General features: G+C 49.5%; 7 protein-coding genes across 7 annotated transcripts; 3 read left to right on the top strand and 4 right to left on the bottom strand.

Moving 5' to 3' along the window:
- Window positions 1-2,126: 2,126 nt before the first annotated feature.
- Window positions 2,127-5,837, bottom strand: BDV37DRAFT_286079 (uncharacterized protein; the record flags this gene model as incomplete). Its single annotated transcript, XM_032087850.1, has 6 exons — window positions 2,127-2,695; window positions 3,546-3,693; window positions 3,754-4,094; window positions 4,154-4,608; window positions 4,663-5,672; window positions 5,727-5,837. 6 exons carry the CDS (start codon window positions 5,835-5,837, stop codon window positions 2,127-2,129), a joined length of 2,634 nt encoding a protein of 877 aa, XP_031938297.1.
- Window positions 5,838-6,316: 479 nt separating this feature from the next.
- BDV37DRAFT_286078 (fumarylacetoacetate hydrolase family protein) lies at window positions 6,317-7,277 on the top strand (the record flags this gene model as incomplete). The annotated part of the gene is made up of 3 exons (XM_032087849.1): window positions 6,317-6,475; window positions 6,535-6,612; window positions 6,696-7,277. The coding sequence occupies 3 exons, from the start codon at window positions 6,317-6,319 to the stop codon at window positions 7,275-7,277; spliced, it is 819 nt and encodes a 272-aa protein (XP_031938296.1).
- A 570-nt stretch (window positions 7,278-7,847) lies between these two features.
- Window positions 7,848-10,486, bottom strand: BDV37DRAFT_286077 (C2H2-type zinc finger protein; the record flags this gene model as incomplete). Its single annotated transcript, XM_032087848.1, has 7 exons — window positions 7,848-8,790; window positions 8,844-8,971; window positions 9,020-9,070; window positions 9,128-9,217; window positions 9,279-9,479; window positions 9,540-10,254; window positions 10,308-10,486. The coding sequence occupies 7 exons, from the start codon at window positions 10,484-10,486 to the stop codon at window positions 7,848-7,850; spliced, it is 2,307 nt and encodes a 768-aa protein (XP_031938295.1).
- Window positions 10,487-11,405: 919 nt separating this feature from the next.
- Window positions 11,406-14,906, bottom strand: BDV37DRAFT_296532 (pyridoxal phosphate-dependent transferase; the record flags this gene model as incomplete). Its single annotated transcript, XM_032090136.1, has 3 exons — window positions 11,406-12,926; window positions 13,616-14,362; window positions 14,418-14,906. 3 exons carry the CDS (start codon window positions 14,904-14,906, stop codon window positions 12,042-12,044), a joined length of 2,121 nt encoding a protein of 706 aa, XP_031938294.1. The 3' UTR covers window positions 11,406-12,041.
- A 653-nt stretch (window positions 14,907-15,559) lies between these two features.
- Window positions 15,560-15,843, top strand: BDV37DRAFT_193350 (uncharacterized protein). The gene has a single exon (XM_032079710.1). It carries the CDS (start codon window positions 15,620-15,622, stop codon window positions 15,779-15,781), a length of 162 nt encoding a protein of 53 aa, XP_031938293.1. The 5' UTR covers window positions 15,560-15,619; the 3' UTR covers window positions 15,782-15,843.
- Window positions 15,844-15,922: 79 nt separating this feature from the next.
- BDV37DRAFT_296529 (non-ribosomal peptide synthetase) lies at window positions 15,923-18,502 on the top strand (the record flags this gene model as incomplete). The annotated part of the gene is made up of 2 exons (XM_032090135.1): window positions 15,923-16,360; window positions 16,427-18,502. The coding sequence occupies 2 exons, from the start codon at window positions 15,923-15,925 to the stop codon at window positions 18,311-18,313; spliced, it is 2,325 nt and encodes a 774-aa protein (XP_031938292.1). The 3' UTR covers window positions 18,314-18,502.
- Window positions 18,473-20,124, bottom strand: BDV37DRAFT_296524 (major facilitator superfamily domain-containing protein; the record flags this gene model as incomplete). Its single annotated transcript, XM_032090134.1, has 5 exons — window positions 18,473-18,567; window positions 18,629-18,802; window positions 18,855-19,655; window positions 19,709-19,954; window positions 20,025-20,124. The coding sequence occupies 5 exons, from the start codon at window positions 20,122-20,124 to the stop codon at window positions 18,473-18,475; spliced, it is 1,416 nt and encodes a 471-aa protein (XP_031938291.1).
- Between the last annotated feature and the right edge of the window lie 799 nt (window positions 20,125-20,923).

Genomic DNA, 20,923 nt, shown 5'->3' with positions numbered 1-20,923 from the left:
TTTTTTTTTTTTTTTTTTTTTTTTTTTTTTTTTTTTTTTTTTTCAGCGCATACACCCCAGTGCACTTGGCAAGGTAGTCTACGTGTTTCTTCGTATGCCTGTTGTTGCTATAAATTAGTACCATTATAATATTATTGGAATTCTGTAGCTGTATAACCATATTGGAAGAAGCTCTTGACATAACGGTCAGCACTAAGACGGGTTGATGGCTGAGAATAATGTGTGAAGGAAATGTCTTCTCGACACCGGCGTTCTAGATGAGATGTTTGGAACCTCGAGTCCGCGATATTCAAGATCCCGGTCTTGCAAGCTCAATCATCTGCTCTAGATGGCTTGTCGGAAGGAGCAATCGCCGCTACTAAGTCTCTTAACGCTTGCGTGACCCTGTGTTCTTAAGGCATACCGCCTACTCTACAATTGACTTCACCAACGTGTCAGAGATACATTGCTCATCCAACTGCCTCGGGGAGCTCCTTACCCTCGAGGGCCAGCCCCGTTACGTTATCAGAGTCCCAGTAGACACCTTTTCTACGCCTGATCAGTTCAAATGTCTCGGCCTCGGCGTTTTTACCAAACAAGTCCTCGATGATCCTCCTGGAACGCCCGGCCTGACAATGCCAGGTCATGCCTTCAAGTCCTACAGCGTATTACATATTGCTGGTAGCTCTATTAAGGGTATGGATGAGAATAATAATGTCACACGAGAGCTGAGGGCTTGGGATGAATCGAACTTATAGGGACGGTTAAAGGAAGCCTTCAAAGCAGATACAAATGAAAATTACGTAGGTCACAGTTTATGATAGGCCAGGCTAGAGATGACCTCCTCTGGTTCATACTGCAAGTTGTCGCAAAACCTCTTGCTTCCGTAAGCTGTTGGCAAACAATTAGTAACCCAGTTCAATTAACTTGCCATTCCTTATTTCTCTCTAAGTGCGATATAATACTAGAACCTGGGGCTTGTATGATGTATGTATAGAACCCTTTGATGTATGGACGAGGCTGTGAAATCTAATACCAGCAAAGTACGCCTATGCCAGTCTATGGATAAGCGCGCGCAGGGACTGGGTCGGAAATTATCCTGGGGTACCCACTTACGAGCAATGATCAAATCCCCGGTGCCAACGGATAAGCCTCCAATTGGAGAGGCTGTTGCTTTCTGGCTCCCAAGTTGACATATATATGAGAATGGCCTTTTGTTTCAGTGTTGGAAACGTGCAAGAATTCGGTCCTGGAGATACTGGATGGCGTGAGGTTGACAAGCTCTGTCTGTCCCGCTCATAATGCATTGGGTGTGTGTATATATTCATCATACCATCTTACTTTCTTTTTCTGTCCGTCTGCTGTATGACTTTTACCTCCTGTCACCGGTTCACTTTGAGAGCCTCGGCCCTCCTCTTTATAGACTCAAACCCTGGTTCAACCTCGAGCTTTCCCAAGTACCGGATTGAATGAGTAGTGAGTGTTTTGGGCGTCTATCAACTCGAGGCTATCAGCTCCCTGTTGAATTCTAGGTCAACATTACGTCTGTCACAGCGTGCTAGGTTGGCTTGTGGACTGTTCGTGAACTACCTGGACCATGTCGCGTTGAAATCTGCATCATGATCCTTTTTATGGGTTCCATCTCAATGATAGCACCGCGTCTTGCCGATAGCTCAATAGAGTGCAGCAGAGTAGGCAATGCAGTCTCGTTCAAGTGCACATGACTCGAAACTATGATTGCTTCATGCCAGCTATGGTGCAGGGCCTCTCCAGCGGACAATCGATCGGCCGGGACCACGGAAATTGGTATCTTGACAAGGTCCTCACCAGCCTTAGCAACACCTTGATCCTGCAGGACGCCAAATGGAAAAGAGCCTCGGCTCGGCGTATATTCAACAAACCCCGTATCCCCGCAAACAGCAGTCTTCCATTGAACATGTAGAACGTGAGAACCCCCACTGACCAGATGTGAACGGCCGACCAGTTAGCTTACGACAAAGTGCAGGCCTACTTTGCTTATGCCCTAGATGACTACAAAAAAGAAACCGAGCCCAATAAGGTGTCTATTGTGGATCCACCGCGTAGTGTATTGCATAAATGTCGATGTCCATTTCGTAGCCACTCCATATGCTCCGGCAAGGAAAGAATCAAGGTCTCTCTTCTCCTTCCACCTCATCTAATCGTTGGGCCAGCACTTGGCAAGGCCAGTCGCCTTCCAGGTTCAAGCTCTCCGATCGCTTAAACCCCTGGGATTCATAATATTGGACCAGTTTGCCGTCGCCACCTGCATAGCAATCCACCCGTAGTAATGAGACCCCAACGCTGTTGGCAACATGACGTGCATGTTCCAAAAGACGTTTGCCAATCTCGTTGCCCGCCCACTGTCGATCTGTGACTAACAGTCGCACGTAAAGCTCAGGCTCCGAGACCGATGGCACGTATGGCATCTTCTCTCCAATAGCAAGCGCTCCTACGACGACACCCGGAGTGTCTCCGTTCACGGTTTGGGCGTTTGTACCGGGGAGTCGATTTTGGTCCAGCACGGGCGTATTATCAGCTACCTTGATCGCGAGCCACAGACCCTGGCCGGTGGTTGCAAATTCTCTGAGTCGTTCGGGGTTTTTTGGATTCTCGGAAAACGGTGCTGCTCCCCACTGCCCAATTCTGTCCTGCGATACCAGCCATTTAACTGCGGTATCGAGGAGATTCAGGACGGCTGGGATGGAGTCAACTGTTCCCCGTACGATCGCAATGTCGTGGGAACCATTGGGAATCGTGCTTTGAAAACATTTAGCGACTGCTTGCGAATGGCCTTTGGCTTTTGTTCTTCATTTGATATTGGCCCCTTCTGAATCACCTCTTCCCAGGGATATGGGCGCCCCGGACAACAAGACTTACCTTGATGCCATTTGTTCAAGTAGTTTCGATTTGCAGAAAGATGGTTGTCAATCACCGCACGATGTCAACTCCCATTTTTTCATCGTGGTTTTATTTCCAGGATGGCGCCAGCAGGGATTTGGCGGTACTCTCATGTGATACACCAGCGGAAGATTGAAGAAACGAATCTGCCTATTTCTCGTATAAGTGCGTCCGTCATGGCCAATAATTCTTGATCGGGTGTGTCATAATTTCGCTCGGCGGGGGCTCAGTGACTCACGGCCAACAAAACACCGTCGGTTTCCCGTCGACACGGTGGGGCTGTCTCGATACAACCACCCGATGAAGCAATTCATCTTGCTTATATCGATGCTTATCGTAAAAGGTCGATTCAAGTTTGTGCATGTTGTGACTTAAATTTCACAGCTCTGTATGGTTTCCATCATATATTCCATTGCCTTTCTCCGTAGTTACGGGTACTCTAATGTATTGTGTTGGTCAAAGCTGCTCGTAGATGTATGATGGTTATATATTGTGAAACATCCTTTGCACCTTAGAGAAACCTACTTCCCTCGTAGATCAAGTACATGCCTTTTTACTGTTTATCAATCCAGTTATTATCCCGCCTGTCTACTATTACACCCATGGCTTTCTCGGATTTAACGTATACATGCCCCTTCAAAGCTTACTCTCCCGGGGCACCAGCTTTTCAACTTCAGCGAATTGGTAGTAATAGTCCAGGCACTGAGGATTGAGCAGGGTACCAGACGGTTTGATTCTCTTTCCGGAGATGATCTGCTTCACGGGAAGCTCAACCTTCTTCCCATTGACGGTGGTCTAATTCTCCATTGTCAGTAATGCCGATGGGACTCGCCGCTAGTCAGGTCACTTGCTTACCGGAATTTCAGGAGTCTCGAAGATGAACGTCGGGACATGACGACTACTGAGCTTCTGACGAATCGCAGCCTTAACTCTGCCAACCAATTCCTGGGTAAAGACGACGCCCGGCTTCAGAAGCAAAAACAACACCACCCGCTCGTCTGTGTCTGACGGTCTGCGCTGACCGACACAGATTGAGTCCACGACCTCAGTCGGAAATTCACCTTCAATGACCTGGTATATCTCCGAGGAGCCGAATCGAACGCCCGACGGGTTCAGCACACCGTCCGCCCGACCGTGGAAGAATAGCTGCTTAGTGACCGGGTGGATAGACACAAAATCGCCGTGAGTCCAGACATCTGGTATCATTCGTTAGTATACCATACCAATACTCAAAAGCTACCCATGGAGAACATACTGTCGAAGCGCGCGAAGTAGGCACCGTGATACCGTTTGTGTCCGTCCGCACCCCAGAAGCAAGCCGGCATGTTGGGAAACGCGGCGGTCGCCACAAGCTCACCGGCAGCCCCTTCCTCTACAGGGACTCCCTTGACACCCGAACCCTCGACGCTAGGGTCATAGACATCAACTGGGATCCCGAGGCTCATTCCGGCACAACCACCCACATAGAGAGGAAGAAGCGAATTGCCAATGCCAAAGCACCCGGCGAGATCGGTCCCCCCAGAAATATTGTTGAGACGCACGTGGGGCGGGAAGCCCTGGTCGTAGAACCACTCAAAGAGAGACTCAGGGAGGACCATTCCAGTGCTGGTGACCATTTTCAACGGGCTCAGATCCGCGATCTCTCTCGGTTGGATGTTCGCCTTTTGGAGCTCGTACATGTATCGTGGAGAGGTTCCGAAGTGTGTGACCCTTGCGACAATGTCAGTTGGGTTTCTAGCAGTAGCTGGTAGCTATTCGTCTTACCTTTGCTGTTCCGCAAGCGTAATTAGTGATGAAAGGTGCGGGAGAAAAGGACTGCCATCGTAGAGGATCACCCGGGATCCAAACAACAGGGTTTGGATGGCCGACAGATACATGATCCAGCCAGTTGTAGTATATTGCAAGACCACACTGGTCTCGTCCAGTTCCATATGCAATTGCCCCTCCTTGTAGGCATTGATGAGTACTCCTCCAACCGAATGTGCAATACATTTCGGCTGGCCGGTTGTCCCAGACGAATAAACAATGAGGAAAGGATCACAGAATGCGGTTCGCTCGAATTCCAGGGAGTCACTAGTTGATTTAGCTAAAAACGCCGCGATGGGCTGCGCCTTCGGCACATGGTTCACATTTAATGGTCGAGAAGCAAATCGTGACTGGGCGACAATTCCCTGAAACTCACCCACGGACTGCATGCCCTTGACAACCGCCGCCATCTTTGATCGCAGGTCGATTGTCTTACCATTGTACACGGCCTGGTCATCCATAAACAACAGGCGAGGGCGAATCTGTAACAGTCGGTCCAAGATCCCCTTCACGCCCATGTCCGTTGAGCTGGAGGAGAAAATTGCACCGAGGGCAGTGGTAGACAAGAATACTAGCAGCGTGTCGATGCTGTTACTGGCACAGATCGCGATGCGATCGCCCTTCTTGACCCCATGTGCTTTCATTGCATGTATTAACCGGCCCGTTCGACTGCGGAGTTCTTTCCACGTAAGAGGCACGCCGGCCGCGCCCTCGCGGACCTCAACAATGGCGATCTTCTCGTCTTCCTTCCCTATAGTGGATCTACCATGCCCGGACGCAGAGAAAAGTAGGTTCTCCGCAAAGTTCAGCCGGATCCCCAAAAACCAATGAGGAATGCTATCCATCCGGGCGGATTCATTGACAACGGAGGTGTAGGTCCCCTCGTGAATGAGATGGGAGCATTTCCAGCAGAAGTCCCAGAAGGTGGTTCGCTGGGTAATGGAAAAGTTGTAGAGGTCATGGTATGTCTATCTTCAGTTAATTATCACAGGCTGGAAAACAAAGCCGATTCATTTACCGACCTGGAAGTGTTGTCCAGTGTGCTTCTCCAGAGCGCGGCGGAATTGTCCCATCTGGGTGGACTCTGGGTCTGGGTGCTCCCAGAGCTTGCGTGGAGAAGCTTGAGAGGCCATTGAGTGATGATTATCCTAAATGTGCCAAATCTGTTTCACTGGACATAGGAATCCTACGATGTATGGGGTATGTTTCTTATATGGGGCAATACCTGGGGTAACAACCACCCATGTGGGACCTATGGGATGGGTCGGGTGGCTCTATGGGCGCTCGGAATTGCAGGTTCTACATAATCAGTTGCCATAGAAGCGCCTAATAGACACATAAGTCTTCTGCCGAACATATCTTCGCTAACTCGGGGGCCACTGCCTCCAGGTCAATGCTGCTACTCCACGCCGCAAGAATATTCCCGAGGTCGTTTTATGTTGGCCGAGGACGGTCCCACAGGAATCGATAGGTCCCACAGATCGTCAAGCAGAATTAAAAGTTACGCATTAAGTATAAGTTCAACCCTCCCGATCGTGCAGTTGGCGCATCTAATTCTGTTCAGCTTGCTTTACTTCTGCTCACTCAGATCCTCAACATACCTCACGACCAAATGGCGGCATTCAAAAACCTTGTCCGGTTTGCAACCGGTGAACAACAGTACTATGGAGAACTCATCAGGACCGAGAACAACCAGTTTACTGTGCAACAGTTCGACGGCAACCCCTTCGACGGACTGGTCTTGACAGACAAGGTCCACCATGTTAGCAGTGTAGGTGTTTGATTACGTCCATGGCTCTGACGGGAACGCCATCATTAATAGCCCTTCAGCTTCTATCCCCAGTTGAAAATACTCCCCTCATCATCTGTATCGGGCTCAACTACAAGGAACATGCCAAAGAAGCCAATGTAAGTTTCCTAACAACTACCTATACATACTAACCCCTAGCGTCACATATTGTGAACCGTCACTAATAGAGTACACTCCGCAGCTGACTGTCCCAACCTATCCGCCTGTTTTCACCAAGCCTGCCGATGCCCTCGCGGGTCCCTTCGAGTCCATTCGTATCCATCCCGACGCTCAATCACATCTCGACTACGAAGGTGAACTGACCGTTGTCATCGGGAAGGATGCCAAAAACATCTCGGCGGAGGACGCCTTAGACTACGTTCTCGGTTACACCGCCGGAAACGATCTCTCTGCTCGCAACTTCCAGCTCCCAGAGGCGTCAGGGGGCCAGTTCTGTTATGCCAAGTCCTTCGATAAGTTCGCACCGATCGGACATGTTCTCGTCGCCGCCCAGGAAATCAAAGAACCCCAGGGACTCAATTTGGTCACGAGGGTGAACGGCGTGCCAAAGCAAACCACCAATACCAGTGATATGATCTGGGGGGTGAGAGAAATTGTTAGTCATTTATCAAGGGGCACGACGCTGAGGAAGGGTACCGTTATTATGACGGGCACACCATCGGGCGTAGGGTTCTTTCGGAAGGAGTTTTTGAAAGATGGCGACGTGGTTGAAGTGGAACTCGGGGGTGTGGCGAAGGTGGAGAATACGATTAGCTATGAGTAGTTTCACTATAGAGTACCAAGGTCATTCCTCAAAATGCATGGTGGGACCTATTGATTTCTGCCGTATTATTGAGCATCTGCCTTCTGCCACACAAGGAATAGAGACAGCTAGGGTATACATACCTCGTGCTACTTCACAGTTCCACGGTAATTATATAGATCCCACAACCTTTAAAGGCAGTGCCGGCAATATCCCTGTCGGAGGTCCAGGCATACGGCCACTACATCCTCCTTCCATCCCGACCTGCCTTTCTCTTCTCCTGGCAATGGCAAACCGACCCTGCAACTCTTACGACATTTTCACATCGAGAGGGCGTCTGCCAATCCAACATGGTGAGTGCAAGCATTTTGATTTGCAAAACGGCATAATCTTACCTGACGGCTGCCAATCCCAGCTAAGGCTGACCACCAAGTATGCTTTATACTCTGCCACAGGTATCAACACACATTATAAGAGAATGTATCGGATTCTGTACTGCTTAGAAACATCAGTCTCTGGAGTATGAAGAAATTCGATCGACTGTTTGTTTTTGTCAACCTTGATGGCACTACTAAAGACGAACTAGGAATATCAGAATAGATCTGGCAAATCCTCCACAAAAGCCAGTAGGGTAGCTGAAAGGGTTTCAGATATTTTCCAATGGCTTATCCTCCCTAACAGATCAATAATAACGAAAAGGGGCCCGGATTCCAGTCTTCCCAGTTGGATTCCGCGAGTCACTTCACAGAAGAGTTTCGTCTGGTTGACACCTAACATTCTCAGCTCCGGGAAATCCAATTCTTCAGAATCACCATCGCTCGGCGGTTCAAGCATCCGGAACTGAGTAAAAGATGCCCAGGCAATGCCACAATAGTACAATGCCATTGGCACATGGAATGCTGGCTCCGCACCAACTGCAATAGACTGAAAGTGTCTCTGGACCAAGGTTGCGTGAAGGAGCGTCCGTTTTGCATCAACTGACCTGACCCAGGCTTCTGCGTAGGGGCGCTTTTGCTGCGATACCGCCTCGCCCTCTCGTCCGCAGGCACATTCCAGGTCATCAAAACGGGTATAGAGGTGCATGAAAGTCGAGTGCCAGAGGATCATGAGGCAGAAGGGGTCCTGGATCTTGCTGGCGTGCAGAGGGTTTCGTGGGCTGTGGTTGAAGCGTCTGAGATACCACTGGGTTAATAACCTCTGGCAGTTTTGAACAATGTCCAGCCGAGTTCCCCCAGCGTCGCGATCCTCGTGGGCCAACGCGCCGATGCACTCAAGGATCGCATAGCATTCGAAATCATCGCCTGGTCTGGTTTCGACTGATAGTGAAAGTGGACCGGTGACGGCTGGAGATGGTGGGATATGTACTGGCGCCTGTACGGCCATCAGCTCCCGTTTCCACGCGGCTGCGTTGGGCGCGGTGAACACGTTTGGCGGCGATAATTTTGGCACCTTTTCAACTCCATGTCGGAGAATGGGTTCGTGATTGTGCAGCTTAGCCAGTTCTACATCATGAATGTAGATGCCCAAAATAATACTAGACAAGGAATCAGTAATTTTGAGACCTATGGTGGGTCGCTAGCCTCGTACCGTTTCTTCTCCTCCGTTCGCGCCCAGGCTCTCCATGCTCCTTCTAGTTCCTCACCATCCTCCTCTATATTTATGCTACACGCTCTGGCATCCTCTGTAAGGCTAAATAGCTTCGCTTTGCGTGCCCACTGTCTCTGTCAGTCAGCAAACTCTCTCGCTGGGTTCCAAGGACTCACGGCCACTATGCTTCCATGGAAGATATCAATTCCAGCGAGGTCCTTGGGTCTCTGCACACTGATCAGTAGAGAGGAACACTGGCATCACAACGTGACGTTGTAGCTTACCCCGACGAGAAGGCCAAAGGTTTGACCTATCAGCGCAGCTTGTAAAGAAATAATCGATAAGCCCTTGCTCGCTGAGATATGGGTCTCCCACTGTCATACCCGTCAGAACCTGCCCAGCGACCGACGTCATGAAAAGTGCATATGAACATACCGAGGCCAAGATTGCCTTCTGCATCCTTTCAAACATGCTTATGCCATGGGCCATGGCCCGCGATGACCCTAGAAACAGACTCCCGATCGAGCAGATGGAAAGGAGAAGAATGGCATTGTTCTTGGAGGGTTGAAATGTTGGCACATGAACCAGAGGAAAGATGGACTGGAAGTGTGTAAAATAAGCCTGGAGACAAAGGTTCTGCCGGGACCGTCAGGTAATGAAGTCCGTATCATGGACTGGCAGATCGAGGGCACTTACCAGGAATCCAGTAGACGGTAGAATTCCAGGTTGTATCTGTTGTCTGAGGCTCTCGGCAAGTCTCTGTCGGTAGGATTCATCGGCACAAATACGTATTTGACCAGGGTGATTGTTGCCGGGATCGCTCTGATCTGGTGTGGTCTGGCCGGACGATATCGCTGTTTCGGAGAAGGTATGCCATCTTCTCTGAATCGGTCCCGCTGCGCCGCCCAAGCTGCGGGCCGCATCTTTTGCACGGAGCTCCGTCGATTCCAGCAATGACTGATTCAGCGCATCCAGGTCAAAATCTGTTCCTGTTAACCACGATGTCCAGTCCAGATCCCCCGGCCCGTCCCATACTACAGGCCAAGGGCCATTGCAAGCGGAGACGGAACCGTCCATCTCTGTGGACGCAAATTGGGCCATGGGAACATCCGGTTCGTGAGTGGTTGGATCTTCTTCGGTGGCTAAGTCTACGGTATACGGTCCAAACGGGGGTGTTAACCCCGATCCTGTGTTGTCCTCAGGGCGTACCTGCTGCCCTAGCGCGAGCTGCTCTGGTATGGGAACCGTTTGTCCGACCCCGGCCATCGCGGATGTTTCCATCAACGCACTCGCGTGCTCATTCGGGCCACGCAAGGGGGGACCTCCCATGGTGATTCCAGTACCCTCGTTCACTGGTCCATTCGGCTGCGTATGGCCATGCTGCAATCTCGAATGGCGTAATAAGGAGTCCCTATTGAGTATCCATTAACCGGACTCATGCATAGTCACATCGGGCAGGCGTACTGTCTGACATAGACCTTGCCACAGCTCTGGCACGTGAACGGCCTCTCTTTGGTGTGCGAGCGGAAATGGCGGGCCAGGTGCTCCGCCTTCTTAAACGACTGAGAGCAAATGGAACAAATCCTTTCCTCCTGGGAAGTCTTGCGTCGGCGACACCTCTCACGTTTCGCATGCGGTGGCATTGCAATGTATGGCGTCGGGATTTAATCAGGAACTACGGAGACGCGATGATCGAGTAGTTTCCCTTAGAGCCCGGCAAAGGGGGTTCGCAGTAGTTTGTACTAGTTAGCCCAAGGGAAAAAGAAGAGGAGCCAACGATACGATACGGGGGAGAAACGGGTGCATCACGGTGGGTCCCGTGCCCACGCTAGTGATAGCCGTATTGCAAGTGTTTCCCCACACGGCGCATCCTCGGTCCCAATACAGGACATACCGTCACACCCGGTTCGCTGTGCTCCAGACGAAGTCCTCGGGAGTACTGAGTACGACTGCTGTTTAGTGCTCAGTGGCTCGCCGCTTTTGCTCACTGAGTAGAACGGAGCACGGCTCCCGGCTCACTGATCGGCTCACTGAGCCTTATGTAACCTAACTTCTCTATGTTATAAGAGTTCGTCATGATGTGATGAAATGCCTACACCAGGTTTCCGATTATTTAGGCACAGATCACTATGCCAAATATACCCAAGCAGCGCTTCGACTCACAATTGAAATGATCCATGTATTCTTATCCATGGTGAGTTGGAACTTATCAATTTCATGGCACAAATATAGTGCTCACATGTATGAAATGGGGTGTTACAATGCCAGATTGAGCTGATTTGTGTCATGTTCCTTGCTCGTATCTATATATTGATATCAGCTTTGTCCATTCTGTGCAATTCGTAAGATGGCAGGGCGAGTGAGACTTGCGAGTGGGCCTGTTGACACAACAATCTTGATGCAGTCAGCCATCCAAGAGACACTTCGGCTTCAGGGAATGTTGCCCATAAGCGTTTGGTGTAATTTTTGGCCAGAGCTTATAAGAAGGTGAGACTGGTGAAGGATTTCTACCAACCAAGACTGGTATGGTATACATGCTGTGTTTGAACACAGCCACATTATAGACACGGCGCACATCGTATCGTAAATTCAGAACAAGGTATTGTATATCATGAAAAATAAAACTTGATCAAATAAAACTGGACGCCAATCTGAGATTATCGACAGGTAGGGGAACTCAACATTATTTACAGGTTACTTTGGTATTAATGTCAAGAACACTATTTGTCTGTTCATAAAAGTTGGAGCAGTTCAAGGTCTTCTCCCCGATTCCCCAAAACCCAAGCTTTCTGCAAAATCCATGTCTTTTTTGGAATTTTCCTTCAGCTAGTTTGCACTGAATATGCAAATGGGAAGCGGGTGATTGGATCGAACAATTGGCTGACCCTATTACACCAGTGAATTTGATTAGTGAATTGGAGATCATAGTTTTTAATGCCGAGTTCTGCAAGTCTCAAATCGAGCATCGGTCTAAGTGAGACTGATCTTGAGATGAAAAGACGATTTTATGAGACGACTTGCGTGAATTGTTGGACGCTGACAGTCCTGCCTTTTCAGCGGTTATAATCCAGATGACCCTACGTATAGCTCAGCCAGCCACTGGGATCCTTTCAAGAATCCAACATTGAATGCTTTAGTTTCAGCGCACGTATGGAACGGGAATCGGAGACATTGATCTGGAACCCCAGGGCTTCTAGACTAATTTGACAACAATAGTGAGAGCATCTGGTCAAGTCCTTCCATTTCAAAATAAAGACAAGGCTCAATGGCTTCGATTTCCATCAAGATAAACGGGCGATCTTTAGTCACCAAGCCATCCACGCGCATATACCCCAACTTCCCTGTTGTCGCAATCCCGAACCGATCCTTGAGCGTATCAAAGATAGATTGAACGACAGACAAGGTCGTCTCCTGAATCTCTTCCATCGGTATGCGACCCAGCTCGCCGCCAAATGACGGTTGGCAGCGGAACTCGCCGCTACGAGGCGATTTCAAAACCACGTGAGAGAGACTCTCGCCAACAAAGATGAACGAATATTCACCCGCCGAGATAGACGGCTCAAACTCCTGCAAAACGATTGAACTTCCAAGGCGACCATCAATACATGACTGCAAGTGTCTGGTGTCTTCCTTCGAGAGGGTGGAAACATCACAGATGAGTGTGGTGTTATTAGAGGATGCAGATATCGCGGGTTTGAGGACGACGGGCCCAGATGATTGAAATTCAATCAGTCGTCGGTGCAACGCGGACACAGAATCAAATTGTTTCGCCTCAATCATTCCCATTTTCGGTATATCGAATCCCGTGGCATACATCTCCAAGAGATATTTCTTGTCCATGTTCCATTGGACCAGCTCGATGGGATTCACCATGCACGGACGGCTATCAACGTCCTTGATTGACTCGATCGCTGTTCGAGCTTCCATGAGAAAATGCTGGAATTCAATGGGATGTCGAATATAGTCCTCAGCCCAGAGAAAAGTCACAACATCGTGATTTAAGATGGAGGGAATGATGTCCTCATCCAGCCACCGTTTGACGGTGATCAATGCTCCTGCTTGTGAGAGGAGTGGCGGTAACATCTCATTCGACCAATCATCTTCTGCAACGTATTTCTCGACAAGGTCGGTTGGTGGAGTCGTCAGGAAAAGGATTCGTTTCATTCTGCTCTCAAGACAGCCTTTGCGTGAGTGAGAATACCTCGGGTCGTGGATGAAGTGGGTTGGGGGGCGCTCCGATGGACAGAACAACCCCAGGATGTATCTAAAGATGATTCTGGTACCGAGAATGCTGACTAGTCGTAATTTACATGCAGATTTACCTTCACAGGCTGTCACTTGCATTACGCTTATGGCATTAACCTTGAAGAAGATGGATTGCCCACAGCACTTGATCGGAATACTGCTACGTTGGTCATTTTGAAGTTCGAGAAGACAGAAAAGCAAATGATGTTTTCGCGTCTTTTCGTTTCAGAAAACTTTTGATTGTGGGGTCTTGTGCTAATATTCTGTGTCTATGACCTGGAAGAATTGTGGGAGGGACTTATCCAGGGCTATAGACACTTATGCGTGTTAAAGCCCTTTGCGCAATCGTCAGTTCCACAGTGTCCCAAGAAGCAGGTCCGACACCAATTTTCTGTCATTGCATCGATTCCACAAATCCAGCACCAGAGTGGTTTCGTCCCAAGCTGATTAGCCTCTTCTGTCATGGCCTGTCGAAGGTGTTTGGCATCAGAGCCAATGAGATATCTGTCGATCGCTTCAGTATCCACAGCAGCAGCCATATTGAGCTTGGGAATCCACCGCGCCCAAGCACTTCTCCGACGAAATGCCGCCATAACATTAAACTTTTTATTGATATCCCGCGGCACGGCGATGAATGCGCCTAGCCCACGCACAATCTCCTCTCCGGGTGGCAGATCGTTCTTCGCATGGCGAATGACAAATTTTCGGAACGCTTTTCCAATTTGCTCACTTCTGGCCGGCCAATTCTCGGCTGCCGCTACATTCAAGGTACCCAAGGCTTCAATCAACACTGTTGTCGCGATCGGCCTCGTGACCATAGAGCGCCAGAATCTGATTGACTGGCGAATGAGCGCCTCATTGTGGAAAGCGAGGTGTCGCATCATCAGGCCGTTGAAGTTAATCGCAATACCACTGATACCCATGCCTTTACCAAAGGCGATCATGTCAGGCTGGATCCCGCCGTCTTCGCAGTATTCGGGTCTCTGGTGAACCAGTGGTGCTCCACAGCGGATTGCGGTCATGGCTTCATCAACAAGGAGACATATGCATACTTTATCGCAGCACTTTCGTAAAAGACGGAAGTACTCGGGCGGTAAGACGGATCCGTCCGACGCGTTGACCAGATCACAGATCACTGCGACGCATCCTTCCTTTTTGGCCTCAATGAGTTTGTTCAACAATGTCTCTTCCGTGACAAAGTCGCTTCGGCGTACGTAGAATGATTCAGGGCCCGATCCGATGATTCTGTATTCCCACTCGTCCGACGAGTGTGCCTTTTTGGTCAGTGCATGTAGATTCTGTGGTGGATGATCGGTTTCTTGGACTCACCAAGGGCCCATACGCGCACCCATAGATTCCGTCAACAATGGCTAATTTCGGCGTCTTGATGTGAACATCGTTCCAACCAAGAAGGTTGCGGACAAATTCTTGGACCTTTTCCGGCTCTGGGTCATCCTTCAGCAACGGGGATAGTGCTGGGTCTTCCACCACCAGGGGACATGTTGATGCGGTATTGAGAATGAGACTGGCCACGGTGGTTGGAATCAACGCATCACTAACGTGCGCGTGAAATGTTATAGGCCAGAATCCGTTGAAAAACGATTGAAACCGGTCGGTATACTCGTTCAGCAGTACATGATATTGTTGCTCAACTCTGCCAGGGTTCACAGTATACTCTTCCCACATCTGTCGAGCGCGATTGTCACTGACGAAAGCATTGTTCGAGTATATTGTTCCCCAAGCATTGTGGAAGTCGTGATCAAGAGGAGGCTCCACGGAGCGATGACCATTTGAAGTAGACTTTTGAATCACAGTCATCTCGTCAAAAAAAACACCGAGGAAGTGCCTTTCGCAATTGGAAGATCAATAGTTGAGAGAACAGAATCCATAAATTACTGGATTTTGTGTTTGAATTTTACGGCTTCGTGACCATTCGAATGGCCAGGCCCATGAATATACAACCTGGCGATGCGGTGAACACATCCGCTCCAAATACGTGATTTGGATGGCTTCGTATTGGGCGCGGATGGTGCGGAGCGACGATCTGTATGCAGGACCATGCAGAAGGTTTGAGACTCCTCACAAGTTCAGCCCGCCATTGACACCTCCAGGTCGGTCACTTGAGGCACAACACACGAAACACGGTATTGAGATCAGCACTCCAATTGAATGAAAGGTAATTCAATTGTAAACTACTACAGTAGTGCAGATCGGGACTAAGGCGAAGCGAGAGTTCGATGCTGGAGAGAACAGCTGAACAGAACCTGGGAAGTGGAGCCTCAGGTGTCCCCGATCCCCTTCCCGTCCCAACAATGTTATGTATGCTCAAGACGCAAATCAGCTCCAGAGCTACAGGAATAATATTGCGACTCGATTCCATAATGCCAAATTCGTACCACGTTTGTCTCTGCTTGATTGGATCCCGCACAGGGCGCGTACATTCCATGGCTTTCTAGGCTCCACCAGGCGATGCGCAAAGCAAGGACTCCTCGTTCTCTCGGCAATCACATCTTCAGCTCGAGACCCTCAGGATGCGCTGGGCTCGTTACCGTGATGTGACCAGTAGTGTTAGCGCGTTGACGAGGTTCGGAACGTCACACCTGGGCAGGAACTGGTTCTACCTTGCGGATCTCGCGTTCTCATACTGTATCTTTACAACATTCCTTGGTCGCTACAGTAGACATACCTACTGAGTGGTGTATAAATCAGGTTCCGACTTCTGGAATCAGACAGCCGTGACCCTTCCAAATCGTACCCACAGAGACACCACTCTGACTTGGTACTTGGTACTCCCCCGCGGCTTTTTATCTGGGCCCCAACTGTGATATTACAAGATGGCTCCAAGCCTGGTGAAGTCGAATAGACTGTATCTTCCGACGCCTACCAAGCCAATCGACTGTTTCAATGATGCCGTGCAGCTTGAATTGAGTCAACATTGGCCCCTGCGGCAACAAGTCAAGGGATCGACTTTTTTGAAGGCCGCTTGGATCCTTACTCTCCGTTGCTTCGAGCCCGAGGAAGTAATTAGTATAAGCTACGATGAAGAATCGGGCTCAAAGGCCGGCTGCTCAACTGCATTTACTGTGCGAGTAGAGCCGGGATGGGATGTACCGCTACTTCTCGAAACGTTAGAGACGCAGCAAGAAGCCAATGTGTCAAGTGCTGGCCCACAACTCGCTCACTCTCGTTCTGTCTGCACTGCAGCACTCAGATACATCACCAATCCAAGCCCTTCATTGACTACAGTCCCTTTTCTCGGTGGAAAGTTAGAAGTAAGTTCAACATTGGACCCTGCATTTGCTTTCGTCATTAACATAATATTGTTACCCATCATCTAGCTTGTCGTCATTGAGCATAACAGCCGATTGTTTGCGAGCATTACCAGACCAGGCAGTATCCCAAAGCAATTGAATGATAGCATGCTGTGGACATTCCAGCACGTACTTCGGCAGATCTTAGCTTGCCCAACGAGTCTCAAGTTGGAAGATATCGAATACTGTTCGGAGCCCGACAAGAAAATAATCAAGAGCCTCACGAGCACTGCTTCTATCACCAGTCAGAATTGTCTGCATGATTTGATCGTGGACAATTGTCGTCGACATCCCGAAAAGCTAGCTGTCAGATCGTTCGACGGTGATTTGACATACGGGGAATTGGATAGTCTGTCTCTGCGCCTGGCACACCATCTGAATGGCCTCGGCGTGCGGCCCGAGTCCTTTGTGCTCAGTAGCTTCCAGAAGTCAACGTGGGCCATCGTCGCCAGGTTGGCAATCCTCCGTGCAGGAGGAGCGTACATCTCGATCCATTCAAGCAACCCGCCAGCCTATCTCGACTCGGTGATCCAGCGCACCGGGGCCAAGATCATGTTGAGCGATCTCTTCTTTGCAGACAGATTCTACAACGCCATCGAAACTGTCACTGTGATCACCCACGAGTGGCTAGAAAGTCTTCCTCTGCCCACGCGGTCGGCCTCACTGCCGGCAGTTCAACCATCCAACGCGTGCACGGTACTATTCACCTCGGGCAGCACTGGCAAGCCCAAGGCCATCGTGCAAGAACACAAATCCTATGCATCTGCCATCAGAGATTATTCCAGAAACTTGGGCCTCAATGCAGACACCAGATATCTGCAGTATGATGACTACGCATTTGATATCAGCAATCTGGAGTTCCTTGTGCCTCTCATTCTGGGTGGTTGTTGCTGCGTGCCGGGGCCGATGAAGACTGTGCAAGACCTCGCCGAGAACATAAGCACACTCGATGCCAACATCGCCTTCCTCACTCCCACTGTGGCCATAAAAGCAAACCCCGATGCGATGAAAAACCTGAAGATCCTGTGCATTGGCGGCGAGCCACTGTCGAAAGATCTATTGAACAATTGGGCCGGGAGCTCGACGAAGCTGATAAACCAGTTTGGAATGGGTGAAGCAGCAGTGTGCTGTGCATACAACGACAATGTGCATGACCCGAATAGCTCACCTGCCACAATTGGACGCCCCTCGAGTGGTGCAATCTGGATCGTTGACCCAACATGCGCAGCTAAGCTAATGCCCATTGGCGCGGTTGGTGAAATCGTAATTGAGGGACCTCATCTATCAAGGGATTACCTTGGCCAGAACCATCAAGCATCCGATCGTACAAAACCCGCTGGGTTCATGCAAGAGATTCCCCCGTGGCTAAGTGAGCTTCATCCGAACCGACAGCTCACCCGGCTCTACCGATCAGGAGACCTAGCGCGCTGGACTCACGATGGACGTATCGAGTACATTGGGCGCAAAGACACCATCGTGAAGCTCGATGGATGTCGCATCGATGTGATCGAAGTCGAACATCTCTCTCGAAAATCACTTACATCCAAAGACTCCATCGTGGTGGATCTGCTCGGCGTTATCGACGGCCAAGAAGACCCTTGTCTAGCTGCGTTCTTGTACCTCAGTGACCACCCAGACAATTGCGAAACAACTGAACTCCGTCTGAAAGATGCAAGCCAAGATAAGATTGCCATTCGAAAAGTCGCACAAATCAAGGAAGTCCTTGCCATCTCACTTCCGCCCTATATGATTCCGACCCTGTTTTTACTGGCGACAAAGGTGCCACGTACACCTTCAAAAAAGACTGACCGTCGAATGATCCGCCTATTATCATCAAAATTCTACGGGAAGGAGCGCGAATTGCGGAGCAGTCCGAAGTTGCGTTCCGGTGAGTCGCAACTTCTCCCTCCATAAGAGTCATCTTCAATTCTTTGGTATCGACATCGGAAATATGAGGGAGATAATTATACACGAGTGACTCAAGCAGCATCAAGGGACTATATATACATGTAGAAAACAATCTAAAATGCCACATGAAGATGAGCCCAAAGTTTTGGCGCACTTTATACCGCTTCACGCTCCGTCTTCGTCCATCTGCTCTGCGGATTTTGGCACGGGCGACCCAAGAAAAACCAGGGCCATGATCCCTGCGACAAAAGATATACCACCTAGTAGAGTAAGCATATACATGTAGAAAGGCACATGGGCAGACAAATAAGTATGTCTTACCGAGACAGCACTGCAACTCGAAGTACGCAAAACGTCCAATAATCAATTCCGCCAGCAGAGGACCAGTCATCAGCCCAGCCATCCAAGTCATATTGGTGATAGCTAAAGCACGGAAATATCCCCCGTTGGGGCCGAAAACGCCAGGGTTCTCGGCCTCCAGTATATCAACCGCTTCTATAAAGACCAGTTAGCTTCCAGTGGATGAAGATCGCGGGATTGCACCTACCAGTTGCCTGCATCGTACCCACCCCGCCGAGTAAAGACAAAAGACACCCTATCAGCGCCATACAAACAACGAACAGAGGCTGTGTCAAATATTTATCCGTTGCCCAATGGAACATTTTGCTGCCAGGGATCCCCAAAAAAATGAGGAATGGCGATAACGCAAGAAAGCCGAATGCTGTCGGACACCGCGAGCCGAACTTGTCTTTCATCCACCCGACTGGAGCCGCCAGTACCATACCAGGTCCCTGAATCCACGCCAGCAGAAGACCAACGTGAAGCGCTCCCCATCCAAACGCATTCCGGATATGCACGGCCAATGTACTTTCAATGCAACCAATTAGCAGAGCAAAGACGAAAGCACAGAAGACACCACTGGAGAATCTCCGTTGGCGGAATATGAGTGCGTAGAAGCGCCATCCCTGCCCTTCTGACGATGTCGAGCTCTTCAAATCATCATCGCTCGATCGAGCGGGCTGATTCTTTAGCAAGGGGTCTTGCTCCGGGTCATGATGTCCTTGTTCGGGTTTGTCTTGCTTTTCAATCATGATCAGGCGCATCGAGATGTCGACAAGCAGGAACACAGCTGGGCCCATCCACGCACACCAGTACCCTCCTAGTTCGAATAAGACTCCTGCAAGAATAGGACCGCCAGTTGTTCCCGCCGCTGTGAGTGTGCTTGTCAATCCGGCAATTTTTCCCATGTGTTCGCTCCCAATATTCTCAGCCATAGTGGACATTCCCACGATCCAAATGCCATTGCTTGTTAGGCATTGAAAAAAGCGCCCGACCAATAGCCATATCACTGGGAAAATTATCAGTACACACATCTATGGGATGGGTCCAAGGAAGACTTACGATGGGTTGTGAGGGATAGACAAGCTGTACTGATCACAGTCAATACAAGTAAAAGCAGCAAGAGCGTCTTTTTGCCAGAGATTGCATCGGCGATGGACCCAAAGATCGGGCTAGAAATCACAGAGATAAATGCTCCCTCGGCCAGGAAAATCGACGTGAATCGCTGTGTCAAAGACGGGTCGAGACCAATCCGCTGTTCGAGGACAGTCGGCAACAATGGCAGCATGAACGCGAACAGAAGCTCATCTGAGGGAATTTATTCGTTACTAAGCGCTCGGTTTCCACGATGCAGTGATATTGTACGGTGGCTACTTACCCGTGAAAATCGCAAGGCACATTGTACTGACAATGAAGCTATTCGACGATCGCCAGGCATGGCCCCATGGCGCGCGGTTCTCTACACGCGTTCGCATCATATTACCAGGCTGCTCGTGGGGAGTCGCGTCGAAGCTCACATAAACCCAGGATGGAAGTCAATATGGAAGAGCGATGTCAACCTTTTGGTCAATTTTCATAGCTTTCAGGGAACAGGTGTTCGGGTCGGCGCTGTTCGGCAGTGTTAGCTCCCGCAGCAATTTAGGGATGTCAGCCCAGCCTCCCACGCTAATATGACTGGTATGTTTGGGCCCAACGAGACGAACCTCAGCTACCGTCGATCCTTCAGCCTGCATGAGATTTTACGGAAAGTCGACGAATAACAAATTGGTGATCAACGTCAAATTTGCCTCGAAATGCTTTATAATCTTAGATGAGCAAGTTGATACATGATGGTTCTATCTATCAATCAAGGAAGAATAAGCGAGTTCAAGTGATCGCCATCTATCGATTGATAACCCCTTTCCCACGAAGACGCCATTCCTACCTGATGGCCAATTGAGCAATAAAATGATCTTGTGAATACAAGGTGCATGATAAAAACCTTACAACACGCGAAGGCGAATTAAGTGGCCAGTTGTTGGAAATTTTAGTTCATTTACCGTTTCAATTGACACTCTCCAGGAACTGCCATGCTACGTGAAGTATAGCTAGCAAACTCAAATGCCAGTGTTGTCAATCGAGATTGATTGACTAGCTCTTAGACTAAATAGCGGAATGAAGGGCATACAGTTGAACGGGGTTCAAAATTTTTGGGATTCTGCCATCGTCTCTTGAACCCTATGAAATATATTGTATATTTTTAAGCCCTACTTCCAACTAAATTCTACTCAATCAAAA

The sequence above is a fragment of the Aspergillus pseudonomiae genome, assembly GCF_009193645.1.
Source record: "Aspergillus pseudonomiae strain CBS 119388 unplaced genomic scaffold BDV37scaffold_70, whole genome shotgun sequence".
Classification (NCBI taxonomy): Eukaryota; Fungi; Ascomycota; class Eurotiomycetes; order Eurotiales; family Aspergillaceae; genus Aspergillus; species Aspergillus pseudonomiae.
Note: the sequence above shows the minus strand (reverse complement) of the source record. Positions and strands in the feature narration are given on the sequence as shown.

What these genes read in the sequence shown, in the direction of transcription:
- BDV37DRAFT_193350 (XM_032079710.1), top strand. Translation starts at nt 15,620, where the DNA reads ATGCGCTGGGCTCGTTACCGTGATGTGACCAGTAGTGTTAGCGCGTTG.